Consider the following 25,718-nt stretch of genomic DNA (forward strand, 5'->3'; position numbering starts at 1 on the left):
GACCCCCTGCATCCATACTGCGCCCACACGTGCTGGGTCCGTGAACTGGGGACAGTGGGAGGCATCCTGCAGCCTTGCTTCTGCGTCTCACCAAAGGAGCCCCTATGCCCCCAGACCCACGGCTGCCCCTTCTGGGCCTCATCCCTGGAGTGGGGGCAGCCGGTGGGAGGGGAGGGCAGGGGCCACCTCCCAGCTGTCCCACCACCCCAGCGCCCCAGGTTCCCTGCCCACAGTAACTGTGCTTGTGCCCCGTCGGGTGTGGGGTGAAGGGCTGGGGGACGTGCAGTGAATGGCCAAGAGCTGCACCCCCAGCTCCAGCACCGCTTCTGCCAGGCTGGCCCTCCCCTCTGCCCAGCCAGACCCCTGACTATCTCTACAAGCAGCTGGGGCTGGAGTAGCGTGGGAGTCCAAGGATTTACCAGTATCGTCTCAGCATACCTCCTGAAACCCTCCAGGTGACCCCAACCTGGTTTCTGCCCCTAACAAATCCCTCAAAATTCCCACAAGCTTCCACGGTTCCTTTGGGTCACGCCTCTGACCCCTGCTCCTCATGGCTGACCCCCGCCACTCCACCCCTAAAGTTCCAGCTTTTATTTTATCGAGGCCTCAGGTCAAAAGCTAGTCCTATCTTAAAGAATTTAATTCATTTAATTCATTTCAGACGTTGTCCATACAAAGTTAGCGTTACTTTAAAAAATTAGGACCATAATATAAATTGGTAAAAAAAAAAAGTCCTGATTGACCTTGGCAACCCCTGGGCACAGGTCCACAGGGTGGCCCTGCCCCTTTCTTGGCAGAAGTGAGACAGAGGGTGGTGAGCTGCTTGGCATTAGTCCAGCCCCAGGAGGCTGAACACGAACTCGAGGGGAAGCGCTGGCTGGGAGGGCCTGGGGGCCCTGGAGTGGGTTGGTGGGTTCAGCTTCTGTTGGGTAACAGCCCAGGCTCTCAGCTTCCCAGTCCAGCTGTGTCTCTCTGCTCCTTCTCTGTCCCAGACCACGGCCAAAGCCTCTCCCTCGAGGTCTGGTCCAGGAGCGTAATGGGGAGGCTCACCAGGCCACTGATGGAAGCCGAGCATGGACTCACAGGACAGAGAGGGGAGGGACAATAGGAAGGGGACCGTGGCCAGGCAGGGCTGGGAACCCGGCGGGAACCCCAGCCTCATCCCCAGGAGGAGCTAGCTCACAGTAATGGGGAGGGCTGGGGACCGTACCAGCAGAGCCGGAGGTAGGAGCTGAGCAGCATCCCAGGACCAGGAGGGGTCCTGACGGCCGGGCAGTGGAGGTCTGTCAGGGCCTGGGCCCCGAGCTGCAGAGATGCACAGGCTCCGAGTGTCCCCCAGCCCAGGCCTGAGGAAGGGGGGCCTTGGCCCCCCATGAAGGCTGCCTTTAGGAGCGTCTCCCCTCGGACTTGGCCTCTCCTGGGGGAGGGCTCCTGGGAGCAGGGCTGGCCCCATGGGGTCTCTGGGGTGTGGGCAGGGCGCTGTGCAGGCAGACAGCTCGGTCCAGACACAGTCCCTGCATCCTCCGAGCTGGGTGGGAGCAGCCGTGCCGGCCCCACTGGGCAGGTGGTCAGTGTAGCACCTGGTCCAACTCATACTTCTCGCAGAAGCGGCTGGTGAAGGGGAAGCAGGTGAGGTACTCGACCCAGGGCCAGTGGATGGGGTAGATGTACAGCCAGATGACCAGCGAGGCAAAGAGGCCGGCGAAGACCACCAGCGACACCAGGATGAGGGCGCGCTTGCGGTACTTGTCGCTCGTGCCGAAGGTGATGTAGGGCAGGAAGGCGAAGGCCAGCAGCAGCCCGCTGAGGAAGCCGAAGATGTGGGCAATGTTGTCGATCCAGGGCAGGAGGCCGCAGATGAAGAGGAACAGCACAATGGCCGACAGGTTCAGGAAGGCCTTCCAGGGCCGCTCCAGCAGCTGCCAGCTCTGGAAGAGCTCCACGAAGAGGCAGGCCAGGAGGCCGAACTGCGACCCTGCAGGGCCCACCTGGGGCAGGTGGGCGGGGCACGGACACGGTCACTTCCAGGCGCCAGGTGGGAGCCCGCGGGGAGCCCTGGGCACAGCCAGGCTGGAGCCCTGGGACCCAGGTCATCCTGTCCGTGAGGCCCTCCCAGGGTGCGGACCCCGAAGCTGAGGGCTGAGGTGCAGCCAGCGCCGCCGGAACCCAGCTGGACTCGTTCCGCCCACCCTACGTGCACAGTGGGCACAGCAAGCAGGACAGCCAGCCTGCTCCGGGCAGCGCACGTGGCGGGGACAGACGCTGAATCAGCCTGGAGCGTGAGGTGGAACTGACCCACAAACCCTGCTTTCTTAGCAAGAACGGCCACACGAGGGCGACTTCATATGACCCAGCCTGTAGCTAAGGGGCGTGCTGGCCGGCGGTGGTTGTGATCACTGGGAGAAATGAAGTGGGGGTTGGGGTGGGGGGGGTCCAGGAAGGTCTTTCTGGAGGTGACCCTACATGTGACCTGGGGGCATCGCTGCTCCCTCGTGCCCAGGGACAGACTAAGGAACTGGCCAGGAAGCCCCCAGCTTAGCTGTCCATAGACTGTTGAGCCTGACACAGCAGGGGCTGTGCGTCCCTCGGGTAGTGGTGGGGGTGGGGTGGGGAGGGGAAGGAAGTGGCAGGGCTAGCCCCACCCCGCCCAGTCCCCAGAGTGCCCAGAGTCCCCACCTCTGCCCGGTACGGAAGGAAGAGGGCGCTGGCGAGGTTGCCAGTGATGCCGCTGAGAATGAAGATGATGGAGATGCGGTGCCAGCCAGCCAGCTTCTCCAGGTCACGCAGGATGGTCATTTGGAAGATCACAGACACGAGGCAGTGGATGACGCTGGGCGGGGACACACGGGCATCGGCTTCCGCCCGTGGCCACCAGCCAGGCACTTGGGGGGCACCGGGGCCCGGCAGGTTGTGCCCTGGCTCAGGGGCCCTTCCTCCAGGGGTCCAGGTGGTACCACGGGGGCCTGGGGGGTGGGCAGTGAGGGGCCTCTTACCCAGCGTGGAGGAACAGAGACAGCCAGAGCCTATAGAACTGATCGGGGACCTCGGGGTTGAGGAAGGGCAGCAGTCCACACACCTTGTCCAAGCAGTGCACCTGGGCCGAGCGCACGGCAGTCAGTCCCCGGGACCCGGCCGGGTGGGAGGCCCTGGTGTGCGGGGTTGGGACCAGATGCCCGCTGTGGGAGGGCGCGAAGGCTGCTCACCGTGCCCAGGGCCCCGCCTTACCTGGGAGCAGAGTGTGGCCTTCTCGTGGAAATAGCCGTGCATGAACTCACAGTATTCGCGCGTGGTGATCTCACAGCTGGGGACGGAGAGGCAAGGGCGGACGTCAGGGGACTGAGTCCCGATCCCTCGCCCGGTGTCCAGCGCCTGGCTGCAGCAGGCGTCGCTGGCAGGATGGGTGCCCCTCTTCAGGGACCCTCACAGCATGGATGGAGGGGGCGGGGGAACAGCGGCAGAGGAGGAGCACAGGGGCTCGGGCCCGCGGCCCAGGCCGGCTCACCTGCCCTTGGTGCCAATGCAGCAGGGACGGCCCCGGATCTGGCAGTCCATGTGCGGGAAGCCCGAGCGGTTACTCTTGGCCTGCTCCGTGCAGATCTGCTGGGAGGGGCACGGAGTGGAGATGGAGCTGTGTGGCGGGCAGGTGCCTCCCTGCCCTGCCTGGACCGCTCTCCTCTCCGCACACTCACCGGCCACTTGGTGATGTCGTCGGGCCAGATGTGGGCACCACTAGAGGCCGGCTCCTCACAGGTTCTGGAAGTAGACATTGGAGGGGGCAAAATGTGGGGCCTCGGCACCCCCAGCTTGCCACGCCCCCCGGACCGCACCCCAGCCGGCCACGCCCACCAGCCAGCACCCAGCCAACCACGCCCACCAGCAGCACCCCCACGGGTGGCACCAATGACATGACACTCAGCCTCATCTCAGAGAGCTCAGCCGTGGGTACCTGGGGTCCTGGTTGCACACGGCCCCAGAAGTCCGCTTCTGGCCCAGATCAGACTTGTCCATGGGGGGCCCTGTATCATCCTGCCACTTGACGAAAGTGGCCAGAGTCTCCTGGAGGATGGGGAAGGGCTGGTCATGGCAGGCTGGACAAGGTCATGCCCATCAGAGTGGGCAGGGGTCCCTCTAGGGCAGAGGCTCATTCCCTGCTGTCCAGGTCTCTGGCTCATCTCCCAGACCCCCACCCGTCGCTGACACTCCCAGGACTTAGCTTTCACTTCTCTGGGGCTGGGGAGGTTGATACTCTCCCTGTGCCAGGCTGCCTACATTGGGTGTGAGGCCAGGGAGTGGGGTGTGAGGCCAGGGAAGGGCTGTGAAGCCAGGGAAGGGGGCTGTGAGCCCAGGGAGGGGGTTGTGTGAACCCAGGGAGGGGGGTGGGGTGTGAGCCCAGGGAGGGGCTGTGAAGCCAGGGAGGGGATGTGTGAGCCCAGGGAGGAGGGTGTGAGCCCAGGGAGGGGGGTGTGAGCCCAGGGAAGGGCTGTGAAGCCAGGGAAGGGGGGTGTGAGGCCAGGGAGCGGGGTGTGAGGCCAGGGAGTGGGGTGTGAGGCCAGGGAGTGGGGTGTGAGGCCAGGGAAGGGGGGTGTGAGTCCAGGGAGGGGCTGTGAAGCCAGGGAGGGGATGTGTGAGCCCAGGGAGGGGGGTGTGAGCCCAGGGAGGGCAGTGTGTAGCCAGGGAGCAGGGTGTGAGTCCAGGGAGGGGGCTCGAGCCCAGGGAGGGGGGTTTGGAGCCCAAGGAGTGGGGCGTGAGCCCGGGGAGGCGGGTGTGAAGCCAGGGAGGGGGGTGTGAAGCCAGGGAGGGGGCATGAGCTTGGGGAGGGCAGACAAGGATGGGTGCAGTGTGCTGACACCGCCCCTGCCGGGCCCTCCCCCAGGCTGGGCCAGTGGAGCCAGCGCAGACAAGCGGGGCTGGGCGGGGCTGCAGGGCCCAGGCCCCCACCGAGCAGTCCTTCCTCTGTGTCTGGATGCAGCCTGAACGGTCGTTTTGGACACAGCAGCCCGAGTCCCGCTCCAGGTCTCGCTCCCGCAGCACGAGCTGCTCGATCTGTTGGTCCTTCCGGATGCAAGGTGAGAACTTGGCTCCCAGGTGGATCAAGTCGATCTGGGGAGGGGGCCGCCGGGGAGGGGGTGGTGAGCTCAGGCCCAGACCTGGCCGGGAGCATTCCTCCCGAGGGTGCTCCTGCTGAGGGGGTCTTCCAGGTTAGACACAACCCCCCTCTCTGCCCAGCTGGGGGTGACAGGGGCAGGGGGCTCCCTGTTGAGATGCCTCCGCGCCTGGGCGCCTCACCGAGCTGGGGCCAATCCAAAAGTTCTCCTGCTGGATGTACTTCACGCTCTCATACACACCTTTGTTCCTGAGCACCTGGCGCAGGGGTGGAAGGAGGCGGGGTCAGGGCTTTCTCGGTCCCAGGGAAGGGCTTCCAGGAAGGGGCTGAGAGGCAAAGCAGAGGAGAGCCCAGAGCCCCCTCCTGCCTGGGCCAGGTCTATGTCTCGGAGGGACCAGGTGGCCCAAGACAAGGATGCCTCTTGTGGGGGAGGCTAGGATTCCCAGGATGGAGACCCCCTTCCCGAGCCCCACGCACCAGCTGGGTGGTGATGTGCTGGGCGAAGCCCACGGGCGCGATGCCGTACGTGCCGATCACCAGCAATGTGATGATGACGTGGACAAAGGTTAGCCAGTAGGTGAAGTAGGGCCTGCGGGCAGGGCCTCGGGTCAGCAGAGCTGGACTCACACCCCGACCCTCAGGCCTGTGACACCCAGCTGCTGACAGCTCTTACCTGCTCCCAACCCTCCACTGCTCTGCTCAGACTCGTCCTTCACCACCGCAATTCTTAACACGCACCTCTATGCCTTTCTTTCCCAGCTGAAACCCTCCCCGTGGCTTCTCGCTGCTCTGGGAATCAAGTCTAATGCTGCCCACTCCCACTGGTGGCCAGGCCTTGCTGCGCCTGCCCACCTTCCTGGCCTCCTTCCTCTCCTCTTGCAGTTCTGGGAACGCACCCCTGCAGCCCCGGGGCCTTTGCACATGATGCTTCCTTTGCCTGAGATGCTCTGCCCTTCTCTTTTCACCCAGCTAACTGCTGCTCCTCCTGACCACATGCCTCCCCAGCCTCTGGTTCACTCCCTTCTCTGTCCTCCTTCTCTGGGACACACTCCACACCTGCTATCACTTAATTTTTTGTGATCTGGGGTTCAAAGTCTAGCAGGTTGCTGCTAACTGTACACAGAATGGCCTGTTCCCAGTCCTCTGGCTTCCCCAAGGTCTTGTACACAGTCCCTCTCCACAGGCTCCTCACTCGGGGTCACCGCTTCTAACCACGCCTCTGATCCACCACACTTGCCCTGCTCTGCTGTCCCTGGGCCTGTGTGGCACTCAGTGAATGCTTGTTGTCTGGGACCCAGGGAGAAAGCGGGCCCAGAAGCAAGGAGAGGCAGCAACACCTGACGACTCTTCCCGGGTGACGTGCGCACTCGCAGGGTGACCCCGGGGACTGTCCCTGCTCCCCCGACACATAAGAGGTGCTCATCAAAGGCTCGCTGAACAAGGAGGGATGCTCCAGGAGAGGGCCCAGGGGGATCTGGAAGCCCCCCGGTCCCTCCTGGATGGCTCCCAGCCCCTCTCCCTGGGCCTTCTCCTGGGAGCAGCCCTCCGGGACAGTGAGCACCCCCAGGTCTCGGAGCAGGCGGGCCGGCCGGCGGCTCACCGGTGGCTGTCGAAGCTCTCCAGCTGCCGCTGCACCGTGCTGCTGATGCTGCGGCGGTAAGTGCGGTTCAGCCAGTTGCCCACCACACCCAGGCCGTAGTGCCGCTTCTTCCGGTCGAAGGCAAAGTGCTTCACCTTGGAGGCGATTCGCTTGCCGCGTTTGGTGGGGGGCACCGGGGCTCGGCTGGACTCCTTCCTGGTGAGGACGGTGGTCTCAGCCGGGTACCCTCACCCCCTCCTTGCCACGAGGAGGGGACCAGGAGGGACCTGCAATCTGGGGAACCCCTCCACCCCGCCCCCCACACCCGGGAGGACTGCCTGGAACTCACAGGGGAATCTGGTCGGGAGAGACTGGGGAGGCTGAGTGTGGGATCCCCCGGAAGTAGCTGGCGGAGAGTGGGGGCGACTCAAACACGTCATCGGGCATGGAGCTCATTTCTTCCTGGGGTAGGGGTGGAGTCAGGGACACAGCAAGAGACAGTGTGAGGAGTCACTGTCCCCCGGCCTGCCCCCCCAGCAGCTCAATTCAAGGGCAGGACAACGTCGGACAGGCTCCCGGGGAGAGAGGAAGGGGAGGCACGTGTTTGCGGGCCCTGATGGTGACTCTCCCAGCTGGCACCTGCCCCACCCCAGGCCCTCGCTCTGCCAATGAAAGATGGGGGGCCTGGGAGCTCCGAGAGGCAGCACCCCCATCCCACGGACAGGCCTCTGGACATCTGAGGGCCTCCCGGCAGAGCGCGATGGGAAGTCGGGTCTCTTCCCACAGCTCTTGCCCACCCCAGCCCCCTGACCCGGAGGGCCCACACACCCCGTGCTTGCCTTACTAAAAAACGAGGAGTCGAATGTCTCCGCCCCGTCGACCACGTCCTCCTCCAGGGAGCTGGGGTAGGCAAAGCTGCACTTGACCACCCGGCTCCGCTGTCCTGTGGCCTCTAGCACTGAGCGCCCCTGTGTGGGGCAGAGGCACGGGCGTCAGGCCCAGGGGAGGTGGTCCTGCCCCGACACCAAAGGGGTGTCAAGGCCATCCTCCCAGGGAGGTGGGACCCCGCGCAGAGCAGGAGTGTCTGTGGAGGCCGGGACTGGGCTGCAGCTCCTCCCCAGGCCTGCACACAGTACTCTGTCTGCAGTTGGCTGCCAGCTTCTCCTGGCAACCTCCCGCCTTTGGGCTTGGGTACCTGGCACCCCACCACTCACCCTGCACCCTTACTCCCAAGGTTCGGGCTTCCTGGCACAGCACACGGGGCCCCTGCTGACCTTTCTGATTCCACCTCCCATGATTCCTCTTGTGACCACCCTTCACTAAATCTACCTGCTACTGCCTCTTACCCCCAGGCCTTTGCATATGCCGTTCCCTCTGCTGAAAATGCTATTCCCTTCCTGGTGAAACTTTCTTTATACCTCTCAAGTGCCCTCTCTGACATCAGCCCCTCTCCTGGGCAAGACGGGGCAGCCCTTCCTCTGGGCGGGCCCCAGCACCTGTCACACCGCATGGTGACATCTTCCCCTCACCCGAGCTGAGTGCTCCTCTAGGGCAGGGACACTGGCTCAATTCTCTTTGCAGTGCCCCTGTGCCCAGCATGTAACAGGGGCTCCACAAACATGGGTCAGGGAGCGGTGACTGTACATTTCACTTCCTATTTCTCCTGTGTATGTGTCGGTGCAGAAACCAGCTGCCCGCACTAGGGAGAAGCGGGGCTAGAAGGATGTGGGTGAGTCTGCCTGCTGGGCTGTAGCCCCCTTCTCCGCCCAGGGATCCCGGAGCAGCCACTGCCCTGGCACAGACGCAGGTGCCTGGAATGGGGGAGAGAGGGAGCAGGCCGGGCAGAGGTATCCTTACCTTAAGCAAGGCTGCAGCAGCTTGAAAGCTCATGTGGGCCACAGAGATCCTCTTGCGGCGGGGCAGGTGGGAATAGCCGGAGCGGACGCTGGTGAAGGAGGTGAGGGAAAGGACCCCGGGGGTCAGCGGTGGGTGCGGGGCGTGGGGCCGGTCCACCTCATCCGGGTGGCGGAATGCCCGTCCTCGGGCCAGGGGGTCCACAATCTGGACGGGAGGGAGGCAGTGAGCAGAGGCCGCCGGGAGCTGGGCCGAGTCACCTGATGGCCCCATCCCCGGCTGGAGCCCACCTTGGGCATCTTGCAGGGCTTTGGAGACTCAGTGTCCTGGAAGGAGGGCACCTCTTGGCTGGGGAGCTCCAGGTCCCGCTGGCACGAGGCCTTGAGCCGGCCGTAGCGCACGCTGCAGTGGTGAAGGCTCCGGCGCTGCCAGTGCTGCCGCTTCAGTTCCCAGTCTCCACTGACCCCGAACCACTGGGCCGCGCCCCTGAGGGGGCGGACAGGGCACAGGGCGCATGTCACCATGGCGGCGGGAGCAAGACAGGCCACGTGTGTGGGGAGGTGACAGGGTGCGTGTGTGTGCAGTGGGAGGGGACAGGACATGTGTGGGCGCAGTGGGGGGTGGGGGGCAGACTGACTCCCCGACTCAGTGTCCAGGGACTGGATGGGCAGAGGCAGGGGAATAAAGTCCAGGGCCTGAGGGCTGAGCCCGGGGCCGGGGGGAGAGAGGGGGACCCTCCTCTGCAGTGCAGGGTCCACCCCCAGCTCCTTGACCCCCTGCAGCCTCCTTGCCGGGTCTTCCTGCCAGGCACAGAGCCACCCGGGCCTCAGTTTCCCCAGCCTGGAACATGGGCTGCTTGTCCACGCCTCCCAGAAAGGGGCTTGGGGCCCCGGAGTGTCAGAGTCCGTCGGGTGGGGAAGGGGGGTCTGCTGTGTGGGGGAGCATGTAGGCAGGGGCGGAACGTGTGCTCACTTGCGGATGCTCTGGGACAGCGAGGCCTGGCGGCGGAAGCCAGGACGCTTCTCTGGGCTGCCCTCCTGCCATCGCCCTCGTGGCTCCTGGAGGCTGACGCTCTTCAGGAGGGCCGGGTTCCTGCGCCTCTGCCCTCCGGATTCCTGGAGGTGGGAGAGGGAGACGGGCTGTGACTCTGTAGAGCTCCGAGCCTCCCCGGCTGCCTCTACTCTGGCTTCCAATGTGAAAACCAAGACAGGACAAACCTCGACCCCAGCTGACCCCAAGCCGCGTTCTCATTCTGAGGGTCAGATGGGCCCTTTTCTAGTGTGTCTGGGAGCCTGGCACTTACTTCCCCAGGGCTCCCTCTCTAGGTCCTGGCCATGGCTAAGCTGCAGATTGGCCCGGCTTTGTGTGTTTGAAAGCGCCCTTGGCTGCGTGGGTGGCACGAGACCGGCACCCCGGGGCCCCGGACTGCACGGGAGCCCACGCTGTGAGCAGCGGGTTCTCAATGGACTCTTTATGGAGCACTGGTTGGGATGCTGGCAACAGTGATTCATCCCCGTTCTCCTGCATGAGCAAAGCGCTGAGAGTCGGGGTGCCCCTTCCCCTGAGTCACAGACAGTCTACCGCCCGCAGAACAGCCAGGGCCGGAGGGCTTCCCTGGTGGTCCAGTGGCTAAGACTCTGTGCTCCCAATGGAGGGGACCCAAGTTCAGGACCCTGGCCAGGAAACTAGATCCTGCAACTAAGACCTGGCATAGCCAAATAAAAATAAATAAAAGAAGGGACTGGGGCCGGAAACAGCTGATTCCCAGGTGGGACTGACAGGAGTTTCCTATTTTCCCTGGCCAGCCACGAGACTGAGTTCCTGAGTTCAGAAGTCACTCCCAGTGACACTGGGGGCCAGGAAGCAGTGGGTGAAGCCTACGGCAGGGGCTCCAACAGGCTCCGGAAGGGCCCCCTTCCAGGAAGTGAAACTGCCCTAGAGATGCCAGGGGACACAGAGGGGGCCCCTCTTACCTGGGGCAGCATGCTGGCCTGCTCGCTGGGGGCCGAGGTCTCGGGCGGAGGGATGGTGATGGACAGGTTGGGCGGCTTCCGGCTCTGTAGGCGGCTGCTGGACACCGAGGAGACCCTCTCTCCGTTCTTGTCATCGGAGGCCATGGTGGGTAAGGGGGCAGGGCAACTGGAAGGGCAACGGAGGGGGCACAGGTGTATCGTCGAGAGGCAGCAGGATGTGGGGGGGCACGGGGACAGTGCAGGGTGTCAGGGTGTGCCATGGCGGGCAGCCCAGATTGAGAACAACCCATGGACAGTTGGTTCAAAACTGACTCCGGATACTAAACCCCGCAGCAGCACACTGATCGGACTGGGTGGGGTATGGTGAGAAGGTCTATTTTCATCCCTTCATTTGCATTCTAGGCCAGCAGGAGCCTGGAAGGTCCCCAACTTGTCACCTCGTTCTGTTTCTGGTCTCTCTGCTTCAGGCGAGGACCACACCCAGAAAGGAATGTGAGGACCAGGGATGCAGAAGGGATGTGATCTTGGCCTGCCCATCAGTCTGGCTAGAGCAGGCCAGGGGCCCGGAAGGCAGATTCCTTGGACAAAGGGCCCTGCCTTCGTCCCTGGGACAGGGCTTGGGGCGTATAGGGAGAAGGCTCCAGGCGGCTCACAAACAAGGGACCCACAGCTGTGCAGGGAGCGGGTGGTTCTCAGAGAAGGAATCCCTGGGCTGCGAGCGAGGAAGGGAAGGTCCAACCTAACTCCTGGGAGCATGAGAAAGCCACGGTGCTAGACCCTGTCCCCCTGGACTGCCAAGTTCCTCTTTCAAAGGTAAGTGAAACTGCCATCTGTCACTTTTTTCTTTTCACAAAGGAAGAATATTACATCTTAGTGATAAAAATGATACACGAGCATTGCAAAAGAAAAAGACTCAGACGACTAAAGGAAAGTGAACTGCTGGCCCGCCTGTCACCCCGTGTTCCGGGAAAGAGCTTGGTGTGCGCATGCTTCTCTGCACCTGGAAAAGGACACGATACTTAACATTTCCTTGTTGTTGTTTAATTGCTAAGTTGTGTCCAACTCTGAGACCCCATGGACTGTAGCCCACCAGGCTCCTCTGTTCATGGGATTTTTCCAGTCAAGAATATTGGCATGGTTTGCCATTTCCTTCTTCAGGGGATCTTCCCGACCCAGGAATAAAAGCTGCGTCTCCTGCGCTGGCAGGCAGATTCTTTATCCCTGAGATGCCAGGGAAGGCCACTTAACACTTCTATCATTTCTCTACAGCATGGACATCCTCCTCTGTCAATGCAGACAGACAGATCTACCTGATCTGTCTTGAAGACTGGGAAGGTTTCTAAGAATGGAATGTACCAAGATTTACTTAGCTCCAGACTGATGGTTGCTTAGAGTTGTGTCCAGTGTGAAGGACACCCTTGCCTACATCACACGTGTTGTGCTATGCTACATCGCTTCAGTCGTGTCCGATTCTTTGCGACCCCATGGACTGTAGCCCACCAGGCTCCTCTGTCCATGGGGATTCTCCAGGCAAGAATACTAGAGTGGGCTGCCACGCCCTCCTCCAGGGGATCTTCCTGACTCAAGGATGGAACCCCTGTTTCCTTATGAATCTGCGTTGGAGGTTCTTTACCACTAGCGCCACCTCCAAGTTTTATAACAGACAAACAGTGGAAGGGGAACGACTGGACTGAAGAATAAGTGCGTCTTGAGTTTCAGTGGAACTTTCCAAATGGCCCAGCCAGGAGGAAGTAGCGATTTACCCACATCTGGGGCTCTTCCATCCTCACAGGTGCCACTGACTCCCACACCCTCTTTGACCCAACAGAACGAGCACCCTCTGACTTGACTAATCTCTCCATTTCACCTCTCACTCTGCCCTGTGACCTCTGTCTTGCTAAAATCCTTTGCTGTTTCCTCTCCCTGCATCCCAGGGCTGCTGGGGCAGGTCTGATTTCTCTTCCCTCACATCCATCTTCTGATCGGGGTGGGGCCACATGAGGCCAAGGTGCTGGATGTCAGGGCAACACAGCAGCCACCTTTGTTTGGAGCCTGCCTGCTTCCCCAACCCTCACCTCTCACCTGAAGGGTCCCAGCAGCCCCCTGACTCCTCCTGATCTGCTGCCCCCTCGAGCCCCCACCCCAGGACCATTTCCACCCAGTGGCAGAGTTCGCCTTTTAAAACACAAATCATACCATGCTCAACACTAGGCTGGGATCTCCAGTTCTCACTTAAAACCAAGTCCAGACTTCTCACTGGGGCCGCTGGTGAGTCTCCTTATCCCTTCATCTCCTCCTCGGTCCCACCCTCACCCCAATCGGGCCACCTGGGATCCCTCACTGCCCTACACCTGCCGCTCTATTAGGAGGTGCTGGGGGGTCATGGTCAAAAGCACAGACAGGAGCTGGGTGGCCTGGGGCTTGACCTGCCTCTGATCACTGGTCACCTAGGTCCTCACCTTATGGGGGGAATAACCCCCTCCCCTAAAGAGACATTCTGGGCATCACGTGACTGCACGCATGACACGCATCAGGCGGCACGTCCACAGACACTCGTTCCAGAATGTTCATAGCTCCACGTTCACCGGAACTCAAAGGTGGAAACAAGCCAAACGCTCGTCAAAATACAAGTGGAAAGGGGGAGAGATAGATTAGGAGCTTGGGATTAACATATACACACTACTATATCTGGGGCTCCCAGTGGCATAGAGGTAAAGAATGAGCCTGCCAATGCAGGAGACGCATGGGACGAGGGTTCGATCCCTGGGTTGGGACGATCCCCTGGAGAAGGGAATGGCAACCCACTCGAGCATTGTTGCCTGAGAAATCCCATGGACAGAGGAGCCTGGCAGGGCTACACAGTCCACGGGGTCACAAAGGGTGGGATATGACTGAGCACACACCCCTTCCTTCCTTCCTCCTCACCACTATACACAAAATAGACAATCAACAAGGACCTACTATATAGATCAGGGAGCTCTGCTCAGTATTCTGCGGTGGGTCTTCCCTGGTGTCACAGTGGATAAGAGTCCATCTGCCAATGCAGGGGACACGGGTTTGAACCCTGGTCCTGGAAGATCCCACATATCGCGGAGCAACTAAGCCTGCGCGTCCTAACTTCTGAGCTTGCACTCTGGAGCCCCTGAGTCACAACCTGGAGCCCGTGTGCCTGAGCCTGTGCTCCACAATGAGAGGAGCCACCGCAAAGAGACGCCCGCACGCCACAACGGGGAAGAGCCACTTCTCTCCACTAGAGGAAGCCTGTGAACAGCCACGAAGACCCAGTGCAATTAAAAAAAAAATTCTGCAGTTTGGGAAAAGAATCTGAAAAAGGTAGATATATGTACATGTGTAACTGAATCACTCTGCCATACACCTGTGACTAACGCAACATGATACATCAACTACACCCCAATACAAAATAAAAGTTAAAAAAAGGGCACTATGATCTATGGGAAAAAACAAACATTCAAATGAGTAAACAAAATGCGCTAAATCCACACAAGGGGCTATTACTCAGCCATGAAGGGGAATGACTCGCTGAGACAGGCTAAACACAGGTGAACCTGGAGCACCTCATGCTAAATGAAAGCCAGACACAAATAGACCGCGTACCCCAGGGGTCCAAATGCAGTCCCGAAGAGGCACATCTACAGAGACAGAAGCATGAGTCATGGCTCAGGGCTGGGGGTGACAGCTAAAGGACGGCGGTTTCCCTCTGAGATGATGAAAATGTCCTAAAGTAGATGAGTTTTACATGAATTGTATAGATTAAATGTGAACTGTATCTCAATAAAGACGGTTAAGAAAAAAAAAGTTACAAGTACGTGCTCCATAAACGCTGGGCCTCTGGTTGGGACCCTGCTGGCTCTCCCCAGATCAGATTAGCACCTGTGCACGCAGGTGGCTCCTTCTCATCATTCTGGTCCCAGCTTGAGCGCCACCTCCTCCAAGGAGCCCTCCCGGACTGCCCGAGGCAGCACCCCTCCTACCCCACGTGTCTCTCCGTCGCTTCACCCTGCTCGTCTCCCTCTTTCTGCCTTATTCACAGCTGCATCTCTACTGTCAGCAGAGTGCTGGCCCATGGGTAGCATCAGTACATATTTGCTGCAAGTCAGGTAAGCAAGCAAGGAAAGCAGCTGGTACCCGGGGTCCACGCCACTCGGCTACCCAGTTACCTACCTTCAGGCTGTGGGCTGAGCTTGCAGTTCCCTGAGTCTTGTTGCTGAGGACTTTAGAGCATGTTCTAGTCCTTTCCTCACTCTGCAGAGATGCTCTGGGGTCAAGTCTCAGCTCTGTGGAGAGGTGGCTGGAGGCAGAGACAGATGGAAAGACAGACAGATGACTCCGGGTCAGGCAGGGCTGCTTCCTTGGTGCTCACAGCCTATAAGGAAGGGGAGGCAGGTTCAAGGGGGTATGTCAGGACCAATGCATCTTTCCATCTTCTTGACCTCAGTCTCCTCATCTATAAAATGGGGATAATTCCACCAGCTTCAAAGGTGGGAGATTAAGAAATAACCCCTCTCCTTCTCCCCTTGTGGTGATGAGCTAGGTTCTTTAGACCGCCCAGACGCCAGGGGCCTCTGGGCGTGTATCTAACAAAACCACATAAAGACCTGGGCTCTGGGCTGGGAACCATAATCAATACGCTCCCTACTTTCTTTTCTTGTTTCTAGAGAACTTCATTAGAAACACTAAACTTTTAAAAATGCAGGCATTATTGGCTATCTTCTGATCAAGATTTCTTTTCAATTAGACAAAGGCAGATATTCAAGGCAGTGTTTAAAGGATTCAGGCGTGTTTTGCTGTCGTTTTGGCTCTTTAACAATTAGTTTAGGTGAAATCTATGCCTGCAATGCAGGAGACCCGGGTTCAGTCCCTAGGTTGGGAAGATCTCATGGAAAGGGAATGGCTACCCATTCCAGTTTTTTTTGTCTGCAGAATTCCATGGACAGAGGAGCCTGGTGGGCTACAGTCTGTGGGGTCGCAGAGAGATACAACTGACTAACACACACACACACACACACCATAAAAGGATTAAAAAGTGAACAACTCGTGGGACTTCCCTGGTGGTCCAGGGGTTAAGACTGTGCTTCTGCTGCAGGGGGTGAGAGTTTGATCCCTACTTGGGGAACTAAGATCCCACATGCTGTGTGCTGCGGCCAAAAGAAAAAAAAAAGTGAACATCTTGAGGGCATGGCTTTGTTTCTGAGAAGTCCTGCACAGGGGACATGCTGGTATAGCAGAGGAGGGGCCCCTTGATGGAGCCCCTGAGGCCGCTGGGGGCAGGACGGGTCAGGGCCCCAGGTGGGCCAGGCCTTGCCTGACCCTTTACATGCATTATCCTACTCTGTCCTCAAAACTTGCTTTGAGGTAGATATTATCAACTACCTTTTTGTGGATAAGAATGGAGGCTCAAAAGGGGTTGAGTAACTTGCCCAAGCTCACACAGCCAGGATGGGGAGCAGCTGGGACTTAGGCTGCTCTGGCTACAGGGCCTGAAGCCTCTTTGGGAACAGGCGCCCCTTCTCCCTAAATCAGGAATACACTTGCCGCCAGAGAGCCTCCTATCAGGGAGACAGAGCAGAGTCTAGCCTGGAGAGAAACTTGGTCGAACATCTCAGCGTTTTGCAAACTGTGCTTCTCAGCGGTCTGGGGTCACCAGAAGTATCCAAGGGGCCACCATGGGGTAAACTGGAGGCTGGGGGAGGGCCCGGGACCCCCGATTCCACAGGGTAGCACTCCTCTGGCTTTGAGCAGGCCGCTCACCTCCAGTCCTACAACTGCAGATGAGAGCTCTGGGTAGAGAGGGGGTGCCAGAGAGCTATCTGAGGCCCAGCTGGTGGCCCGGAACGCTTCCTGCTTAAGGCTTGGCCAAGACTTGGGCATCCTTCCTTCTTTCGCACACGTGGGGAGTTCTGACCTGCACCCCAGGGCAGATGGGCTGTCGGCAGGCGCCTCAGACGCCACTTGGCACCACTCAGGGGACCGCTCCAAGTCAACAGCCTCGCCTGGGGCCCCAGCACGGAAACTTTTCCCGCTGGGCCCCCCCTGGGACCAGGTCGCAGTGAGAGGGCACCAGGCGGGCACCGCCCTGGGAAACTGGCACCAAGGATGAGTGGAGGCATTGGGGGAAGGCTGGGGGCGAGTCTGGGGCTGCCACACCTGAGCTCAGTAAGGTCACCAAACAGTTGGATCCCTGGGTGACTCGGAGCTCCTGATGAGAAGAAGGGCAGACTCAATCCAAGGCTGGGGGAGGGGGGACTGGACCCACCCCGGGGAAATCTTAGCAGTCCCGAAGAGAAGTGGCCAGTCCCGGAGAGCAGAGGCAGGGCAGGGGCGCCTTTTCATGCAGAGCCATTTAACCATCCTCATAGCGTGGTGCCCAGAGCCTTGGCCTGTAAGCAGCGTGACCTCCACGGCCTCAGTTTCCTTCTCTGCTACGCAAGGGGGTTGGACAAAATGATGCCCCGCCGTGACATCCTCGAGCCCACATATTGGGCATAAAAACACCACTTTGCCCGTCACTCTCCCCCCGTAGTGGGTATGCCCCCAGCTGATGCAGACACGGGGGGTGGGGGCACCAGAAGCCCAGCCCCTGCCTCTGGACTCTGGGAGGGAGGAGCTGGGGGTGGCAGGTGCCTGGGGTAGATTCAGGGGTTGTGGACAGACTCTGGGTGCCCACCATAACCCAGTCTAGGGCGGGGAGGAGCCCAGATGGCAGAAAAAGTGCTGGAGCGCTGGGAGCGCCTGCCCCGCCCAACGTTTATCTCCCGCGCCCCAGAACTGCTTGCTCATTGCAGAGGAAATTGTGGCGTCCTGGGACTAGGCTTCCTCCTGACCAGTCACATCCGCTGCTCTGAGATCCCCCGCCAGGCCTGCTGCAGCATCCAGCCCAGGGTCGGGGGTGGGGGGGTTTGAGGGCAGGACCCACCTGGCTAGACCACTGCCACCTGCCCATAAAATTCGGACTTTGTTGGGGGCCTGTCCCAGAAAAAGGCCTTCAGTCCCAGGGTACCCAGGAGACCCCAAAGGGGCCTGGGGAGAGGAAGGGGTTCCACCCTGGACTAGGGGGGTACATACCCAGAGCAAGTGCAGTACAAAGTTCAAGTCACCCCAAGGTACACCCAGAGTCTAAAACCCCACTGCCTCCACGCCCAGAGGCATAGCCTAGGATCAGACACACATGGCAGAAACGCAGACTCAGACACTGCACGCTGGTTTCGCCAGGGAATCCGGTTTCCCCACAGGGCGGGGCCGGGCACCGCCAGCTGAGCCCTGTCCTGGCAGCCACAGCCAGGGCAAGCCAGGCCTCCCCGCAGTGGGTCCCCCGCCGGAGCCCTACCAGGGCAGCTGCCCCATCCCCAGGCTGCATGGGCCCACTGTCCCCGCCCCACCTGCCCCCAGGTGTGGTTCCATCCCTGGGAATCTGACTCTGGTGTCCTGTTTCTCTCTCCACCTGCCCACCCCCCTGACACACCAGCAGTTTCTGAAGCCACCCCGGGTCTTGCTCACGCTGGATGGATTTTCCACACCCCCTGGGGCTCTGAGGACCTCCTGAGCCAGAAGCAGGCAGGGCAACTTGACACAGGACTCAGCCTGCGTGTGGCCAGACGTGGGGACACAGGAGAGGGAGGGGTCCCTGGGAGGAGGGATGAGCAGCCCCTCCTGAGAGGGGCTTTCTGAACCATAAGGTCAGGAAGGTTAGGGGATCCCCCAAAACGAGGGCCTCAGGCCCCCCGAACAGAGGAAGAAGAAACCACCATCTGGCCCAGAGGTTCCCCCCAGCTGGCGGCAGGCGGGCAGTCTTGAGGGAAGGGAGGTGGCCAGGCAGCTGGGTCCTGCCTGTCCCCCCGCTGAATCACAGGATGTCGGGGTGAGGGAGGAGGGCAAGGAAGTGGCCTCTCCCCCCACTTGCTTCCCTGTCACAGAAACCGAAACCTGCTTTTTTCCTCCCCACAGCTGTTCTGGGAACCGCTGTGAAAAAAGCAGCAAGGAGGAAGCAGGCCCTTGGGCAGTGTGCAATCCCCCAGTGAAAGCCCTGGCTCTGTTGAGCTGGGGTGGGGGCCGGGGGGAAGTGGGGGGCTGCTCTGGCTGCTGCAAGGCCCGGCAAGGGGCAGCTTATGTAACAGGTGCCACCTGGCCGGGCTCCCTACCCGCGGCCCCACGCTGGCCCGAGCAGCCAGTGACTCACCCTGAATGCCTCCCTGCCCTGGCAAGAGTGAGTGCGGATAGGAGAGCCTGGCAGGAAAGAGCCAAGAAGGCCAGCTGAGGGTCGGACAGGATCAGGAAGACCAAAAATGGACAGATGAAAAGGGAGGGAGGCAAGTCTCCCAGGTGGGGGCCGCAAATCCCACCATTAGAGTTAGAGGAAGGACAGTGGGGAGGGGATGCCCATCTGTCTCCAGAGGCCAGCGGGAGCCCTCCCCGGGACCCCCTGCCTCCTGGTAAGCACCCACTTCCCCAGGGGAGCCAGCCGGCAGACTTATTTCACAGGCCGCCCTTCAGCCCAGCTCCCCCCAACAGAGAGGAAAAATGAAACCACTTGTGGGTTGGCGCCCCAACCACAGGGAGAGGCCCCACTCACAGAGGGCCCTGGCCCAGGGAGGCCCGGATTGATCCTGCTTTCTGCTCAAGCTCGAGAAGATACAGAATCTGAGCACAGGGTCAAGGACCTGGTAACCTTCCCCATCCGAAACCAGGCTTGGGCTCCCTGGCTGGGGTGGCTTGGGAGTCACGGCCGACCACAGACCCGGGACGTGGGCGCCGGGCTCCAGGCCGCTGCCAAGAGCATGCAGGGGCGAGGAGGACAGGTTGCCGTGTTCCCAGCCCCCACCCCGTACTACCCAGAGGTTTGCTCAGGACCACACACCAGTGGGGGGCGGGGCTGGCTGGCAGAGATGTGAATGCCCCATCCCTGTGGGGATCCCAATTCCAAAACCCAGCTGGAACTGCCCAAGCCACACAGCCCCCCATCCTAAGGTGTGGGCCGCTGTTGGTAACATACGGGGGACAGGCATTATTGGGAGGGAAATGCCACCAGATGGCCCAACCGACCACGATGCTGTGCCCTGTCCACCACAGTGCCCTCTCCAAGGCCCCACTGGCCTCCAGGAGCTGCTGATGGAAGCAGACCAGGGACACAGCTGGGCAGAGACCTTCCAGACCTCAGGAAAGTAGTAGCCTCTAGCAGCTGGGGGCCGAAGGCTGCTCAAGGACAACAGCGGGAAGGGATGGAGTAGCTGGGTCCTGAGATGCTCTGCCCGGCAGCCTGGCCTCCTCTGGGAAGGTGGTCTATTCCCTCCTGGTTCTACTGCTCCTGGAGCATAGCCAGAAGGCTCTGGTCCATCCAGGCTGGATACCAGGGCACAGGAGGGAGCCTGAGGGGGTGGGGGTACCTGCACCACCAGGCACCACACTCACCCAGACCTGTCGTGAACCAGGCTTTGCTCCAGACACTCCTGAGGAGTGTGCCTCTCTCGGAATCTTCAGGCACTGGGAGCTGGGTTTCCACTGGTCCTCGGAACCGGTAGGACCTAGCACACGCTCAGTGGTGGGAGGGGATGGGTGCAACACGGGTCGGGGAGGAGGAGAGGCCCACATCCCTCCCACCAGGGGCTCCAGACCCCGAGGCGTTTGCAGACACAACCAACCCCGGCACACAGAACAGGCCTCTGTGGTGTGCTCGCGAGGGCGGAGGCCACCCAGTTTCCATCCCCGCCTTGTGGCCTGGCTCCAGACAATGAGAACACTGTCCTACTCGGGGAGACGGGGTCAGAGGCCCGGCCCTGAGCGCTGTGTGATATTAAGCAAGCCACTTGGCATCTCTGAGCTTCGGTGTGTTATGGGGTCGCCCTGGGAGGCTGGGGAGCCAAGGGACAAAGCCTGATATTCCACAGAGAGGTTAAACGCTTCGCCCGCTGTCACTCAGCCACTGTCAGGCCCTGGGCTGCCCGGGGTCGCTCACCTCAACACGCTCAGGACAGGGTGCAGGGTGCCCCACACTCCTGGAGGCTGGGGTCGGCCGTTAGCACAGAGTGAAGATGCCAGGCAGACACTTTTCAGCTTGTAAACAGTCATTAAGGAGCTAATAAACCAGACTTCCCAGAATCCTGCCCTGGGGCTTGCTCCGTCCCTGGAAGAAGCTGGCCCCAGTCCCGATGCCTGCTGCGAGGGCTCTGGGACACGTAGACGTGGGCCAGCCAGGCCCCTCAGACCAGAGGGGCTCTCCACACGCATTACCAGCTCTATCTCTCCACCTTGCTTTGGAGCCACTGAGGTCCTCTCATCGAGAAATGGGAGCTGAGGGGGCTCACACTCTAGCTTGGCCACCTATCCACTGGAAGAATGAGCAAGTTATGACTTCTGAGCCTCAGTGTTCTCTGCTGTGAAATGGGGTGATGCAGCAGAGATGACATGAGATCGTGAATGCCCAGTGCCTGGGAAAATTGGTGGAGGGTAATGTGTAGCTTCTTTTATTCCTGGCTGGCCTCCGCCACCATGGCTGACGTGGTTTCTACATCTGAGCCAAGTGCCCCGGAGGCAGCAGATCTTTGACAGGTGGGGAAACTGAGGCTCGGAGAGGTAAAGGCAACTGTCCGAGGTCACACGGTTAGGCCGTGGGGCTGTGGCCTCCTGCTATCTGGGAACTGGTGAGGCGAAATGGCAGAAGAGCGGGCAGGGGCTGGTGACTCAGGAGCTGGGGCAAGTTTGGGGTGCACAGGCCTTTGACTCATGAGCCCCTCCCATCCCCCCACCAAGTAGAAATGACATCATCTAACGCTTGGTGGCACTTCCCAGCTTATCTAGGGCTTTCACAACCATTCTCTCATCCTTGTCCTTATCTCATGATTGTCACTGGCTGATAAAGCCATCAGCTAATGAGCCAGGACTCGGGCCAGACTGCAGTTCCAAGGCTGGCTTCTACCCAGTCCTGCGTAGGTACCCCTTCTCTTCCAGGCCTTCTGGGGTCTGCACCAGGGGGCAGGACCTTGGGAGAGCCACCAGGAGAGGGCACGACCACCCGAGGATCCTCGTGGCACAAGCTCTGGGGCCACATGTGGGAGGCAGAGAAAGCCAAGCTGGCCCGGCTCCCAGCTCCAGGCAGCCCGGCCAGCGGGGAGCAGGGCTGAGGGTCACGGCCTCCACAACCCCCCCCCACCCCACCCAGCAACATGACGCACACGCTGGAGGGTGGGGGCCAGCAGTTCACAGCCTGGTCCTCCCTTCCCTCCTCCAAAACCCATCCTCCATTCCCATGGCCTCCATGATGCTGAGGTCCCCCACCCTGGACCCGGCCACTTCTAGAGGATGACACAGCCACGATGCCATTCCACAGCCTGTTCTCAGCTTGTCCCCCCAACAGGCCATGGTAAGACCTCTGGCCTCACCACGAGTCCATCCCAAGGGCACACAGACATGTCCCTGTTACTGCGATGTTTCTGTTACTCCCTCACCACGCTCCTCGTGCAGCCAGACACCTGCCCAAGCTTCACATGAACCACCACTGGAATCCTCCCAGGCAGACCACTGTGACCCCGCTGGGGAAGCTGAGGCACAGAATATTTAAGTGACCCTCTGCCCCATCCTATTGACCACACTTTCATAGCCCAGGCACCTGCCAGAATCTGGGCCTTGCTTTTTGGCTCCCCCAGCTGGGAATCAGCCCCTCCCACCACCACCCCCACCCTCCTGGCCAGCATCCCTGATGGGCCCACCTTGTCTGCGTTGCCCACTTAGTGCCAGCCACTTTCCTAGATGGCCAGATGGCATCACCGGCTCAGTGGACATGAGTTTGAAAAAGCTCCGGGAGATGGTGAAGGACAGGGAAGCCTGGCGTGCTGCAGTCCATGGCGTCGCAAAGAGTCGGACACAACTGAGCGACTGAACAACTTTCCTGGAAGGTTCAGAATGTGCCTTCCCAAGGCTCTGAAACCGCAAGCCTTGCATCTGGGTCCCTAGATAAACTTACTGAATGAGAGAACGCGGACACGGTGGCTGTCTGTACTGCTCTGATGCGGAGAAGAAAATGCTTTCTTTATGCTGGTCCCGAGAGCAGCCCTTGCTTTGCAGGCCCCCCACCGCGGTCACCACTCCTTCCCCAGGCTGGCCCAGCTGGACGGGAAACCGGGAGCAGAGGCGTGAGCTCACTCTGGAAATCCCCAAGGGTGGCCAGGGCATCACTAAGGTCTGTCCCAAAGTGGGCGTCACGGAGACCCAAGAGGACCTGCAGTCTGGAGTGTACATCCCCTTTGATGCTACACGAGGGGGCAGGCAGGTGGCGGGGCCGCCCTAATCCCGCCACCCCTCATCCCAACCCACAGGGAAGTGCCAGATGGCTCATTCAAGTCACAGGCACAAACACACCATCCCTTGACTTCTTGCTCTCATCTGAGGCCTCACCTGGGGAAGAGTTTACACAGCAAGTCACACACCCTGCAGAGAAGTCTGGCCACCACCACTGAACCGGAGCTGGGCTTGGACCCCAGCGGCCCCCAGTGCTTTTATGGCGTGACTCATTCCTCCTCTTAGAGGACCAGGAGTCCCCACCTTGGGCAGTGAGCGTGTGCCGGTGTGTGTGTGTGTCCATGTGTGTCACACCAGGTACTCAGAAATGAGTAAGTGAGGTAGAAGTCACCTGGTACTCTGTTGCCAGCTGGTGGCACAGGGTTTTAGGGCTGGACCTGGGAAGGGGTGGCCCAGGTTCAACGTTAGGCCCTGCTGATTACTTCCTGAACAGCTTTGTGCAAGTCTGACTGCTGCTTTATGCCTTCAGAGGCACACAGAAGATGGGAGGTCGCTATTACAGGTTGCTTTGTTTTTGTTTTAGCTGAAAAGGTGAAAGCCTCACTCCAGCCTTTTAAAGTTAAAAGATTAAAGAGAAGCCCCCCCAAAGCAAAAGTCAAACCAGAAACTGCCACTTGCCCTCTGACCCCACCAGGGTTCCCAGGTCAGAAGGCCAGGGACCACAAGTAAACAGGATGGAGGGTGGGCGTGGGAATGGAGACTGTCAAGAAGTGGGCAGGGAGGGCAGTGAGGGGACCTGGGCTCCTGGGCGTGGACGGCTGCTTCATCCCATCCTGCCCTTTCTATGACAGCCCCCGCTGCAATTCCCTGCACAGCGGGGAGCCCAACGCAAATAATTAATTCAGAGTTGTCCCTACCGGGGAACCCCCTGGCCTGTGGCTCTGATGACCCCCATCTCTCACTGGGGCTCTGCTAACACCATGAGCAGGGGGGGCCTCGTTGTCTAGCATCAGGGCCCACCCTGGGTCTCTCATCTCACCCAGAGTTCCCACAGCCACCGTGGAACGTTTTACTGCCGGCAGGAAGCAGACTGTGAAGCGGCAAGGAATGTGTCCTGTTATTCCTCGGGTGTTATTTTCCTGGTATAAGTGACTGAGGAGTTAGAAGTAGGTTCAGAAGGGAAAATGACAGCCGGTCACATGGTGTCAGGCATCCAGGCCCGCCCAGCAATCAAGGGTTGGGCAGTTTCTGAGCACAGAGTTGCCCCCTTCCCACCCTCCACACTGTGCTGATGTCTGACCCCCAGGGCTGCCCTGGCTCACCCGGCGTGGGAGGTGCCCTGGGGGTGCAGCACTCCAGGACCCAGCTGTGAGAGAGCCCCTGTTTCCAGCCCCTCCCCCATGGCACCGAGAACTGCTTAATGCAGGGCCCGGGGTTTAAGTAGGGAAGAGGCTGGTGGCACCAAGGGCGGCCTGCTGTTAGGACAGGACTGCCCTCACGCCTTCTTACTGCTTATCTCATTTGGGTTTATTTCTCCTCTAACCTGGTGAAACTGAGGCAGGGAGGAGCAGTCAGTGAGAAGTAATCTGATGGACCCGGTACCACGCCAAGCTCAGCACAGCACTCCTGACACTTCCCGCTGGATAACTCTTCATGGTAGGGGGCTGTCCTGCACACCTCAGGATGTTTAGCATCATCCCCAACCTCTACACGCTAGATGCTGGGAGCCACAACACTCACCCTCCCCCCCCCACCCCCAGGTGTGACAACCAAAACGTCTCCAGGCACTGCTGAACGTTCCCTGGCAGGCAAATCACTCCCCCAGGCCCGTTTGAGGGTCACTGCTCTGAAAGAAGCTTCACTTTCCACTCTGCTCTGCCTCACCTACCGTGAGTGACAGTAACAACACAGACCCTGGGCCCATCACATTTCAGCAAATACCACCCACACAGGGTCCTAAGGCTAGCCATTGGGAAAGAGCAGCCAGTCCACGTGGGGGGTCAGTCCGCAAGCCCTCCCCTCCTCAGACACTCCCTTCTCAGCTCCAACTCCAGACCTTCTCCCTTGGCCTTTCACCCCGGGCTCCTAGGGACATACTCCTCTCTAACCCAACGCAGTACCCTGGGGGAACGGAGAAGGTTGGGGGGGGGCACCTTCCCAAGCCCCTCTGTCCAGAAGTCAGGACTCCTGGGTCCAACTTCTGAGCTCCGGTCTGGCCTGGCTGCGGCACCTGTTTCCACCCCGGGGAGGCCGAACAAACTCCGCCCCGGCCGCTGCAGCTCACCCAGGAGAAAGTGGAGGGGCGGGGAAGGTCTGAATTCCGGGCGCTTCTGGGGCAAGGCGGGACTGCGCGGTCCTGCCCTGGGGCTTTCCCCCCGCTCTTCCTCCTGGGACTTTAAACTGCGGCCCAGTCATCCTGTCCCCGCCTCTGGTGACTCGTGGCCCAGGGACCCGGGAGGTGTCTTATCCGAGCTGAGCCTAGGGGCCGGCAGACCCGGTCCAGGGGCCCCGTCCCAGTCCAGCCCCGGCCTCCGGTATCGGCCCACGTGGAGCCAGCGCCGGAACCTTCGTCGGTCACGCACCGCCTCCCCGGGCGCGACCCCGCGGCCCCTCTGGCGCCCGGCGCCCAGCTGCCGCGAACCGGCCCTCCCGGTGCCCCGCGCTCACCTCCCGGCGGCCCCAAGTCCCCGGGACTCAGCTCCAAGCTGCGCCGGCCGGCCGCTGGGTAGTGGCTCCCGGGGGCGGGGCCCCAGCGCTCCGCCTCTTCCCTACCTGCGCGCGGTCGGCGGAGGCGGGGCCGGACGCCTGGGCGGGGCCGGGTCCTGGAGGCGGGCCCGAGCTCTGGGGGCGGGGCCTCTCTCGGTCCCCTAGGCCAGCATCCTCTGTAGCTCCAGGGTCGCGCTGTCCCCGCCCGGGCAAACCCTATTTTCCGCCGGAGCTACTCTCATCCAGGCGCCGTCCT

At 60.6% G+C, this 25,718-nt stretch overlaps 1 protein-coding gene across 7 annotated transcripts; it reads right to left on the minus strand.

Annotated features, from left to right (window-relative positions):
* Positions 1-622: 622 nt before the first annotated feature.
* On the minus strand, positions 623-25,559 carry RHBDF2 (rhomboid 5 homolog 2). 7 transcript variants are annotated; one of them, XM_086355258.1, is made up of 19 exons: positions 25,424-25,559; positions 14,693-14,894; positions 10,511-10,676; positions 9,510-9,652; positions 8,828-9,023; positions 8,541-8,744; positions 7,528-7,651; positions 7,033-7,145; positions 6,705-6,899; positions 5,582-5,693; positions 5,287-5,361; positions 4,939-5,100; positions 3,947-4,056; positions 3,690-3,753; positions 3,503-3,597; positions 3,226-3,301; positions 2,994-3,094; positions 2,677-2,830; positions 623-1,988 (listed from the first exon to the last, which is right to left on the minus strand). In XM_086355258.1, exons 8-19 carry the CDS (start codon positions 7,137-7,139, stop codon positions 1,569-1,571), a joined length of 1,671 nt encoding a protein of 556 aa, XP_086211384.1. In that variant the 5' UTR covers positions 7,140-7,145; positions 7,528-7,651; positions 8,541-8,744; positions 8,828-9,023; positions 9,510-9,652; positions 10,511-10,676; positions 14,693-14,894; positions 25,424-25,559; the 3' UTR covers positions 623-1,568. The 7 variants fall into 7 exon arrangements, 6 of the variants coding, with proteins under 6 accessions (XP_086211384.1, XP_086211382.1, XP_086211380.1 ...); XM_086355256.1 differs by having other exon boundaries at positions 7,523-7,651; XM_086355254.1 differs by having other exon boundaries at positions 3,503-3,600; positions 7,523-7,651.
* Positions 25,560-25,718: the final 159 nt, after the last annotated feature.

The sequence above is a fragment of the Bos grunniens genome, chromosome 19, assembly GCF_055505025.1.
Source record: "Bos grunniens cultivar Pamir isolate PY7600 chromosome 19, Bosgru_T2T1.0, whole genome shotgun sequence".
In the NCBI taxonomy this organism is placed as follows: Eukaryota; Metazoa; Chordata; class Mammalia; order Artiodactyla; family Bovidae; genus Bos; species Bos grunniens.